This window comes from Hirundo rustica, unplaced genomic scaffold (genome assembly GCF_015227805.2).
Source record: "Hirundo rustica isolate bHirRus1 unplaced genomic scaffold, bHirRus1.pri.v3 scaffold_546_arrow_ctg1, whole genome shotgun sequence".
Taxonomy (NCBI): domain Eukaryota; kingdom Metazoa; phylum Chordata; class Aves; order Passeriformes; family Hirundinidae; genus Hirundo; species Hirundo rustica.
Window position 1 is genome coordinate 1 of NW_026690589.1, and position 11964 is coordinate 11964.

At 63.7% G+C, this 11964-nt stretch overlaps 1 protein-coding gene across 1 annotated transcript; it reads right to left on the reverse strand.

The window, feature by feature from the left end:
* Positions 1–3689: 3689 nt before the first annotated feature.
* Positions 3690–11452, reverse strand: LOC120748113 (transcription intermediary factor 1-beta-like; the record flags this gene model as incomplete). The annotated part of the gene is made up of 6 exons (XM_040054191.1): positions 3690–4010; positions 4103–4237; positions 4333–4407; positions 5854–5950; positions 9980–10260; positions 11152–11452. Coding segments are annotated over 6 exons (1027 nt in total), but the record flags the coding sequence as incomplete, so codon positions are not given.
* Positions 11453–11964: the final 512 nt, after the last annotated feature.

Sequence of the window (11964 nt, forward strand, 5' to 3'; positions counted from 1 at the left end):
ACCAGTACCCAACCTTAACTGGGACCAGTACCTGACCTCCACCGGGGTTCTAATGGGACCAGTACCTGCCCCCTACTGGGACCAGTGTGTGACCCCTACTGGGACCAGTACGTGACCTTAACTGGGACCAGTGAGTGACCCTTACTGGGACCAGTGTGTGACCCCTACTGGGACCAGTGAGTGACCCTTACTGGGCCCAGTGCGTGACCCCTACTGGGACCAGTGAGTGACCCTAACTGGGACCAGTGTGTGACCCCTACTGGGACCAGTGAGTGACCCTAACTGGGACCAGTGAGTGACCCTTACTGGGACCAGTGAGTGACCCTAACTGGGACCAGTGAGTGACCCTAACTGGGACCAGTGAGTGACCCCTACTGGGACCAGTGTGTGACCCTTACTGGGACCAGTGAGTGACCCTAACTGGGACCAGTGTGTGACCCTTACTGGGACCAGTGAGTGAGCCCTACTGGGACCAGTGAGTGACGCCTACTGGGACCAGTGAGTGACCCCTACTGGGACCAGTGTGTGACCCTAACTGGGACCAGTGAGTGACCACTACTGGGACCAGTGTGACCCTAACTGGGACCAGTGAGTGACCCTTACTGGGACCAGTGTGACCCCTACAGGGAACAGTGAGTGACCCTAACTGGGACCAGTGAGTGACCCTAACTGGGACCAGTGTGTGACCCTTACTGGGACCAGTGTGTGACCCCTACTGGGACCAGTGTGTGACCCTTACTGGGACCAGTGAGTGACCCCTACTGGGACCAGTGAGTGACCCTTACTGGGACCAGTGAGTGACCCCTACTGGGACCAGTGAGTGACCCTTACTGGGACCAGTGTGTGACCCCTACTGGGACCAGTGAGTGACCCTTACTGGGACCAGTGAGTGACCCTTACTGGGACCAGTTTGACCCTTACTGGGACCAGAGAGTGACCTTAACTGGGACCAGTGTATGACCCCTACTGGGACCAGTGAGTGATCCTTACTGGGACCAGCACCTGCCTCCCTCTGGGGCTAACTGGGACCAGTACATGAGCCCCACTGAGGCCTTACTGGGACCAGTGAGTCATCCCTACTGGGACCAGTATGTGACCCCCAATGAGGCCCTACTGGGACCAGTGTGTAACCCTTACTGGGGCCTAACTGGGACCAGTGTGTGACCCCTGAAGGGACCAGTGAGTGAGCCCTACTGGGACCAGTGTGTAACCCTTACTGGGGCCTAACTGGGACCAGTGTGTGACCCCTACTGGGACCAGTACCTTTCTCCCTCTGGGGCCTAACTGGGACCAGAGTGTGACGCCTACTGGGACCAGTGTGTGACGCCTACTGGGACCAGTGAGTGAGCCCTACTGGGACCAGTATGTGACCCCCAGTGAGGCCCTACCGGGACCAGCGTGTGACCCCTACCGGGACCAGTACCTGCCCCTCACCGAGCCCTTACTGGGACCAGTACCCGAGCCCCATCGGTCCCAGTACCGGCCCCCACTGAGGCCCTACCGGAACCGGTACCGGACCCTCACGGGGCCGTTAACGAGCCCAGCCCCCGCCCGCCACGAGGGCCCTGCCGGGCCCAGTTTGCGGCCCTTACTGGGCCCAGCCTGCGGCCCTCGCTGGGCCCAGCCCGTGCCCGCCGCCTCCCCCCACACCTTTCTGGATGCGGAGCTGCGCGGCCGAGGCCTTTTTGCTGGAGCTCTTGGTGCCGCCCGCCGATTCCTCCTCCTTCTTCTGCTGCTTCAGCGAGAAGAGCTTGATCATCCTGCCGGGCCGGGGCGGCGGGGCCGGGGCCGGCGCGGGTCCGGGCCCGCCCCGGGGCCGAGGGAGCGGGGCCGGGCCGGGGGCGGCTCCGGTTCGGGGGCTCCGGGGGCGACGGGGGCCGGGGGCGAGCGCTGAGGGCCGGCCGGCTCGGCAACTTCCGGAGCCGCTCGGCAACTTCCGGAGCCGCTCGAGACTCTCCGGAACCGCTTCACGACCGCTCGGCAACTTCCGGGATGGCTTCGCCAAGCTCCGGAATTGCGTCGGAGCAGCTTCGGGAGTTTCCGGAACCGCTTCGGGAACCTCCGGAGGCGCCTGGCGACTTCCGGAAGCGCCTCGGGACTTTGCGGAACGGTCTCGGGGGCGTCCGGAGCCGCTCGGAACCTTCCGGAGATCTCCGGAAAGAGGGAGGCGGTTCGGGACTCTCCGGAACCGCTCCGGAACCGCCGGGCGATCTTCGCCGGTCTTCGGAATCGCTTTGAGAACCTCCGGAGGGCTTCGGAATCTCTCGGCAAACTCCGGAGTGGTCTGGCAACTTCCGGAACGGCCTCGGGCTCGCAGGCGCCGCTTGGGAAGCGCTTCCGGAGGTTCCGGAATGGCTTCGGGGATCTCCGGAAGGGAGGGAGGCGGCGGGGAGGGGGCTCGGGGGGCTCCGGAAGGGGCGGTTCGGGGCCGCTCGAGACTTTCCGGAAAGGTTCGGGCGGGCCCGAGGGCGCTTCGACTTCTTCCGGAAGAAATCGACTCGTTCCGGTGCTTCGACACCGCCCCGCCCCCTTTCGGCTGTTTCCGGAACTCTTCGGGTTTTTTCCGGAAAAGGAGGCGGAGCGAGGAGCTCCGAAAAGCAACGATTTCGGCCCCTCGGCTTTTTCCGGAACACTTCGGCTCTCTCCGGCTGCCGCCAGCCAATCCTGCGCCGGGGGCGGAGCTTGAGCCGCTTCCCCGCAATGGGCGCCGCCATGTTCCTCATGGGCGCCGCCATCTTTGCCGGCCCCGGGGCTGCACTGGGAGCAGTTTCCGGCCCCTCCCCTCCCGGTGCCGCCCGCCCCAGTTCCACCCCAGCAGCTCCCAGTCCAGCTCCAGGGGGGGCACGGCACGGATGGGGCAGCAGAACGGAAAATGGGGGGCGCGGGGGGGGGATCCAGCCCTGAAATGAGGGAGAATCCTGGAAATCCAGGTGGAAACCAAGAAATGAAATGAGGGAGAGTCCTGGAAATCCAGGTGGAATCCAAGAAATGAAATGAGGGAAAATCCGGGTGAAACCCGAGCACTGAAATGAGGGAGAATCCTGGAAATCCAGGTGGAAACCAAGAACTGAAATCAGGGAGAATCCAGGTCAAACCCAAGCACTGAAATGAGGGAGAGTCCAGGAAATCCAGGTCAAACCTAAGAACTGAAATGAGGGAAAATCCTGGAAATCCAGGTGAAACCCAAGAACTGAAATGAGGGAGAATCCTGGAAATCCAGGTGAAACCCAAGAACTGAAATGAGGGAAAATCCTGGAAATCCAGGTGAAACCCAAGAACTGAAATGAGGGAGAATCCTGGAAATCCAGGTGAAACCCAAGAACTGAAATGAGGGAGAATCCTGGAAATCCAGGTGAAAACCAAGGTCTGAAATGAAGGAGAATCCTGGAAATCCAGGTGAAACCCAAGGACTGAAATCAGGGAGAATCCAGGTGAAACCCAAGCCCTGAAATGAGGGAGAATCCTGGAAATCCAGGTGAAACCCAAGAACTGAAATGAGGGAAAATCCAGGAAATCCAGGTGAAAACCAAGAACTGAAATGAGGGAAAATCCTGGAAATCCAGGTGAAAACCAAGGTCTGAAATGAAGGAGAATCCTGGAAATCCAGGTGAAAAGTAAGAACTGAAATCAGGGAGAATCCTGGAAATCCAGGTGAAACCCAAGCCCTGAAACGAGGAAGAGTCCAGCAGGACGAGCCAGGGTTTTATTTTCCCACGTGACCCCGGGAACAGGGAACAGGGACGTCCCCGTGTCCTGGGAGGCTCTGGGGCAGGATCCGGGGGGGAAACCAGAACCGTGAGGGGGGGAGCCGGGACGGCAGGGACGGGGAAATCGGGGTCACGGGAGGGGTTCCAGCCCCCCAGGAGGAGGGATCAGGACCCCGGCGACAGCTCCAGGGGTTCCTCGGGATCCGCCAGGAGCCACGAGAACTTCAGGTCCCCGAAGACGGCGCTGAGGCGGCTCTCGAGGAAGCGCTGCAGCTCCAGGATGGACTGGACGTCCGCCTTGTCCTGGAGGGCGAAAGAAAAACCGGGAATTCCAGAGGGGCTGGGACCCCGCGCGCCGGGAACCGCCCCCTCTCCACGCCGGGGCGTTCCCGGACCTCGGTGAGGCGGTGGAACTGCCGGAGCAGGCGCCAGCCGTCGCGGGCGAACTCCTCGGGGCTGCGGTAGCGCGGGCTCAGCTTCTCCTGCAGCCGCGCCCGCATCAGCGTCAGGTCGATGGCGTCGCGGCCGTCCTGCGGGGGCGGGCGGCGGCGTCAGGGGGCGGGCGCGGGAGCGGATCCCGGCGGATCCCGGCGGATCCCGCGGGCCCCCGTCCCGCCGGGCTCACCGGGGAGCTGGAGAGGCGCTGCAGGGGCCGGCAGGGCTCGTGGCACAGCAGCTCCAGCAGGACGAACTCGCACCTCTGCGGGGCGGGCGCGGTGAGGGGGCGGCGCGAGCGGGAGGATCCCGCCGGGAGCGGGAGGATCCCACCGGGAGCGGGAGGATCCCGCCCGGGAGTGGGAGGATCCCGCCGGGAGTGGGAGGATCCCACTGGGAGGATCCCACTGGGAGCGGGAGGATCCCACCAGGAGTGAGAGGATCCCACCGGGAGCGGGAGGATCCCGCCGGGAGCGGGAGGATCCCACCGGGAGTGGGAGGATCCCGCCGGGAGTGGGAGGATCCCACTGGGAGGATCCCACTGGGAGCGGGAGGATCCCACCCGGGAGTGAGAGGATCCCACCCGGGAGTGAGAGGATCCCGCCCGGGAGCGAGAGGATCCCGCCGGGAGCGGGAGGATCCCACCGGGAGCGGGAGGATCCCACCAGGAGTGAGAGGATCCCACCGGGAGCGGGAGGATCCCGCCGGGAGCGGGAGGATCCCACCGGGAGTGGGAGGATCCCGCCGGGAGTGGGAGGATCCCACTGGGAGCGGGAGGATCCCACCCGGGAGTGAGAGGATCCCGCCGGGAGCGGGAGGATCCCACCCAGGAGCGGGAGGATCCCGCCGGGAGCGGGAGGATCCCGCCCGGGAGCGAGAGGATCCCACCGGGAGCGGGAGGATCCCGCCGGGAGCGAGAGGATCCCACCGGGAGCGGGAGGATCCCGCCCGGGAGTGAGAGGATCCCGCCGGGAGCGGGAGGATCCCGCCCGGGAGTGAGAGGATCCCACCGGGAGTGAGAGGATCCCGCCGGGAGCGGGAGGATCCCACCCGGGAGTGAGAGGATCCCACCCGGGAGTGAGAGGATCCCACCCGGGAGCGAGAGGATCCCACCGGGAGCGGGAGGATCCCTCCGGGAGCAGGAGGATCCCAGTGGGAGCAGGAGGATCCCCGTGGGAGCGGGAGGATCCCTCCGGGAGCAGGAGGATCCCCGTGGGAGCGGGAGGATCCCCGTGGGAGCGGGAGGATCCCAGTGGGAGCAGGAGGATCCCAGTGGGAGCGGGAGGATCCCTCTGGGAGCGGGAGGATCCCACCGGGAGCGGGAGGATCCCAGTGGGAGCGGGAGGATCCCTCTGGGAGTGGGAGGATCCCACCGGGAGCGGGAGGATCCCAGTGGGAGCGGGAGGATCCTGCCGGAAGCAGGAGGATCCCACCCGGGCGGATCCCTCTGGGAGTGGGCTGATCCCACTGGGAGCGGGTGAATCCCAGTGGGAGTGGGAGGATCCCTCCGGGAGCGGGCGGATCCCACTGGGAGGATCCCACTGGGAGCGGGAGGATCCCACTGGGAGTGGGAGTATCCCGCCGGGAGGGCCCCACCGGGAGCCAGAGGATCCCACCGGGAGCAGGAGGATCTCACCCAGGAGTGAGAGGATCCCACCAGGAGGATCCCACCGGGAGCGGGAGGATCCCTCCGGGAGCGCCCCGCTCTCACCTGCTGGTCCTGGGGGCTCAGTTTGTGCGCGGGGCCGCGCTCCGCAGCCGGGCTGGGCGGGGACAGCTCCTGGCACAGCAAACACGTCCACTCGGGGCTGCGGGAACGGGATCCGGCGGGGTCAGGAACGGGATCGGGAACGGGATCCCACGGGATCGGGAACGGGATCCCATGGGACAGGGAACGGGATCCCATGGGACAGGGAACGGGATCCCATGGGACAGGGAACGGGATCCCATGGGACAGGGAACGGGATCGGGAACGGGATCCCACGGGATCGGGAACGGGACCCCATGGGACAGGGAATGGGATCCCGCGGGATAGGGAACGGGATCCCACGGGAGAGGGAACGGGATCCCACGGGATAGGGAACAGGATCCCACGGGATCGGGAACGGGATCCCATGGGACAGGGAACGGGACCCCGTGGGACAGGGAACGGGATCCCATGGGACAGGGAATGGGACCCCACGGGACAGGGAACGGGATCCCACAGGGTCAGGAACGGGACCCCATGGGACAGGGAACGGGATCCCGCGGGGTCAGGAACGGGACCCCATGGGATCAGTGCCTGGAGACCCCTGGGGGTCTGGGATCCAGGGACTGGGAATGGGACCCCATGGGATCAGAATGGGATCCCAAGGGATCAGGAATGAGACATGGGATAGGGATAGGGAACGGGACCCCATGGGATCGGGAATGGGAACCCAAGGAATTGGGAATGGGACCCCATGGGATCGGGAACAGGACCCCATGGGATCTGTAATGGGACCCCATGGGATTGATTCCTGGACACCCCTGGGGGCCTGGGATCCAGGGATTGGGAATGGGATGCCATGGGATTGGAAAAGGATCTAATGGGATAGGGAATGGGACCCCATGGGATTGAGAACGGGACCCCATGGGATTGGGAATGGAACCCCACGGGATCGGGAACAAGACCCCATAGGATCGGCACCCAGAGACCCCCGGGGGGTTGCGATCCAGGGATTGGGAATGGGATCCTATGGAATCGGGAATGGTTTCCCATGGGATTGGTGCCTGGAGATTCCCATGAGACTGGGAACAAGAACAGGATCCCATGGGATCGGCACCCAGAGACCCCCCAGGGGTCTGGGATCAAGGGACTGGGAATGGGATTGGGAATAGCATCCCATGGGACTGGAAATGGGATCCCATGGCATTGGCGCCTGGAGACCCCCCGTGGTCCGGGATTGAGGGATCGGGAATGGGATCCCATGGGATGGGCACCTGGAAACTCCCACGGGTCAGGGACTGGGAATGGGATCCCATGGGATGGGCACCTGGAAACTCCCACGGGTCAGGGACTGGGAATGGGATCCCATGGGATGGGCACCTAGAAACTCCCACGGGTCAGGGACTGGGAATGGGATCCCATGGGATGGGCACCTGGAAACTCCCACGGGTCAGGGACTGGGAATGGGATCCCATGGGATCAGCACCTGGAGACCCCCAAGGCTCTTGGGGGTGGGGGATCCCCTGAGACTTGGGGTCAGTGGGGGATTCCCAGAGGGATCAGGGACAGGAGATCCCAGAATCCAAAGGGTCCCAGCAGATCCCAGGGAGGTGACACAGGGCAGTGGGAGGTGACACAGGGCAGTGGGAGGTGACACAGGGCAGTGGATCCCAGGGACATTGGGACACTTGGGGAGGTGACATAGGGCAGTGGATCCCATGGATATTTTGGGACTTGGGGAGGTGACACGGGGCAGTGGATCCCAGGGGCATTTTGAGACTCAGGGAGGTGACACAGGGCTGTGGGAGGTGACACGGGGCTGTGGATCCCAGGGACATTTTGGGATTCAGAGGTGACACGGGGCAGCAAATCCCAGGGACATTGGGACACTCGGGGAGGTGACACAGGGCAGTGGATCCCAGGGACATTGGGACACTCGGGGAGGTGACACGGGGCAGTGGATCCCAGGGACATTTTGGGACTCTGAGAGGTGACATGAAGCTGTGGATCCCAGGGACATTGGGACACTTGGGGAGGAGACACAGTGCAGTAGATCCCAGAGACATTTTGGGACACTCAGGGAGGTGACACAGGGCAGTGGATCCCAGGGACATTTGGGGATTCAGAGGTGACACAGGGCAGTGGATCCCAGGGACACTTTGGGACTCAGGGAGGTGACATGGGGCTGTGGATCCCAGGGACATTGGGACACTTGGGGAGGAGACACAGTGCAGTAGATCCCAGAGACATTTTGGGACACTCAGGGAGGTGACACAGGGCAGTGGATCCCACGGACATTGGGACACTTGGGGAGGTGACATGGGGCTGTGGATCCCAGGGACATTTTGGGACTCAGAGGTGACACAGGGCAGTGGATCCCAGGGACACTTTGGGACACTCAGGGAGGTGACACAGGGCAGTGGGAGGTGACATGGGGCAGTGGATCCCAGGGACATTTTGGGATTCAGAGGTGACACAGGGCTGTGGATCCCAGGGACATTTTGGGACTCAGAGGTGACACAGGGCTGTGGATCCCAGGGACATTTTGGGATTCAGAGGTGACACAGGGCTGTGGATCCCAGGGACATTTTGGGACTCAGAGGTGACACAGGGCTGTGGATCCCAGGGACATTGGGACACTCAGGGAGGTGACACGGAGCAGTGGATCCCAGGGACATCTGGGGACACTCAGGGAGGTGACATGGGGCAGTGGATCCCATGGATATTTTGGGACTTGGGGAGGTGACACGGGGCAGTGGATCCCAGGGACATTTTGGGACTTGGGAATGACATGGGGCTGTGGATCCCAGGGGCATTTTGAGACTCAGGGAGGTGACACAGGGCTGTGGGAGGTGACACTGGGCTGTGGATCCCAGGGACATTTTGGGATTCAGAGGTGACACGGGGCAGCGAATCCCAGGGACATTTGGGGACACTCAGGGAGGTGACACGGGGCAGCGAATCCCAGGGACATTTGGGGACACTCAGGGAGGTGACACAGGGCTGTGGATCCCAGGGACACTTTGGGACTCAGAGGTGACACGGGGCTGTGGATCCCAGGGACATTTTGGGACTCAGAGGTGACACGGGGCTGTGGATCCCAGGGACATTTTGGGACTCAGAGGTGACACGGGGCTGTGGATCCCAGGGACATTTTGGGACTCAGAGGTGACACGGGGCTGTGGATCCCAGGGACATTTGGGGACACTCAGGGAGGTGACACAGGGCTGTGGATCCCAGGGACACTTTGGGACTCAGAGGTGACACGGGGCTGTGGATCCCAGGGACATTTGGGGACACTCAGGGAGGTGACACAGGGCAGTGGAACCCAGGGACACTTTGGGACACTCAGGGAGGTGACACAGGGCAGTGGATCCCAGGGACATTTTGGGACTTGGGAATGACACAGGGCTGTGGATCCCAGGGACATTTTGGGACTCAGAGGTGACATGGGGCTGTGGATCCCAGGTACATTTTGGGATTCAGAGGTGACACAGGGCTGTGGATCCCAGGGACACTTTGGGACACTCAGAGAGGTGACACAGGGCAGTGGATCCCAGGGACATTTTGGGACTCAGAGGTGACATGGGGCTGTGGATCCCAGGTACATTTTGGGATTCAGAGGTGACACGGGGCTGTGGATCCCAGGGACACTTTGGGACTCGGGGAGGTGACACAGGGCTGTGGATCCCAGGGACATTTTGGGATTCAGAGGTGACACAGGGCTGTGGATCCCAGGGACACTTTGGGACACTCAGAGAGGTGACACAGGGCAGTGGATCCCAGGGACATTTTGGGACTCAGAGGTGACATGGGGCTGTGGATCCCAGGTACATTTTGGGATTCAGAGGTGACACGGGGCTGTGGATCCCAGGGACATTTTGGGATTCAGAGGTGACACGGGGCTGTGGATCCCAGGGACATTGGAACACTCGGGGAGGTGACACAGGGCAGCGAATCCCAGGGACATTGGGACACTCAGGGAGGTGACACGGGGCAGTGGGAGGTGACACAGGGCAGTGGATCCCAGGGACACTTTGGGACTCGGGAATGACAGAGTGCAGTGGAACCCAGGCCCAGGGAGGAGCTCAGGGGCGGCAGATCCCGGCGGATCCCGGCGGATCCCGGCGGATCCCGGCGGATCCCGTACCTGGGCACGTCCTGCAGGGCGGGCAGGTGGCAGTGCAGGTGGAAGCAGCGCTGGCAGCGGTCACACATCACCACGGCCCCGGCCTGGCCGCACACGCGGCAGCACGAGACCCCCGGGATGGCCGGGACCACCGGGAGCCCCTCCGGGACCACCGGGAGCCCCGGGCCGGGGGAGGAGCCCGGGACGGGGCCCGGCTCCGCCAGGGGAAGCGGCAGCAGCGCCACGGGTTTGGTGTCCCCGGTGTCCCCGGTGTCCCCAATGGGCGACTCCTGCTGCTCCTCCTGCGTGGGGGGACACGGTCAGGGAGGGGGGACGCTCACCTTGACAAGGGAGGGGACACTGGGGACACTCACCTGGACTGGGGGGGGACACTGGGGACACTCACCTTGACAAGGGAGGGGACACTGGGGATGGGGAGGGGACACTGGGGATGGGGAGGGGACACTGGGGACACTCACCTTGACAAGGGAGGGGACACTGGGGACACTCACCTGGACTGGGAGGGGACACTGGGGACACTCACCTGAACTGGGGGGGGACACTGGGGACACTCACCTTGACAAGGGAGGGGACACTGGGGACACTCACCTGGACTGGGAGGGGACACTGGGGACACTCACCTTGACAAGGGAGGGGACACTGGGGACACTCACCTGGACTGGGAGGGGACACTGGGGACACTCACCTGAACTGGGGGGGGACACTGGGGACACTCACCTGAACTGGGAGGGGACACTGGGGATGGGGACACTGGGGATAGGGACACTGGGGACACTCACCTTGACAAGGGAGGAGACACTGGGGACACTCACCTGGATTGGGAGGGGACACTGAGGATGGGGAGGGGACACTGGGGACACTCACCTGGATTGGGAGGGGACACAGGGGATGGGGAGGGGACACGGGGGACACTCACCTGGATGGGGAGGGACACAGGGGATGGGGAGTGTGACAGGGGACACTCACCTGAACTGGGAGGGGACACTGGGGATGGGGAGGGAACACTGGGGACACTCACCTTGACAAGGGAGGAGACACTCACCTGGATGGGGACACTGGGGACACTCACCTGGATTGGGAGGGGACACTGAGGATGGGGAGGGGACACGGGGGACGCTCACCTGGGCAGGGAGGGGACAGTGGGCACTGGAGGGGACACTGGGGACGCTCACCTTGACAGGGAAGGCTCCGTGTAGCTCCACCGTCCCTGCTGTCTCCGCTGTCCCTGCTGTCTCCGCTGTCCCCGCTGTCCCCAGTGTCCCCGCTGTCTCCGCCGTCCCCGCCGTCCCCGCCGTCCCCGGTGTCCCCTGCTCGATGACGATGACGCTGAACTCCTCGGCCGAGGGCCCCGGGAAGATGCGGAACACGGGCGGCTGCGCGGGGTCCAGCTCCAGGTCCAGCTCCAGGCGCTCCAGGCTCACCCGCGGCACCTTGGGGAGCCGGGGGCTGCCCTGGACCCCGAGGGGGCCCCTCCTGGGGGGACAGAGCCGTCAGGGGCACCCCAAAACCTCCGGGGGAGACAGCTCGGGAGTTTGGGGTGCTGAGTGCCAGGGGACGAGGGACCCCAGGGACAGGGACACGGGACGGGAGTGCTGCGGAAAAGGGGACAGGGACAAGGGACAGGAGTGTTGGGGACAAGGGGCAAGGGACAGTGACAAGGGACAGGAGCATTAGGGACAGAGACAAGGGACAAGGGACAAGTGTCAGGAGCTTTGGGGACAGGGAACAGTGACAGTGACAAGGGACAGGAGCATTAGGGACAGAGACAAGGGACAAGGGACAAGGGTCAGGAGCTTTGGGGACAGGGAACAGTGACAGTGACAAGGGACAGGAGCACTGGGGATAGTGACAGTGACAAGGCCTGGGAGCACTGGGGACAGGGGACAGAGACAAGGCCTGGGAGCACTGGGGACAGTGACAGTGACAAGGGTCAGGAGCATTGGGGATAGTGACAGTGACAAGGCCTGGGAGCACTGGGGACAGGG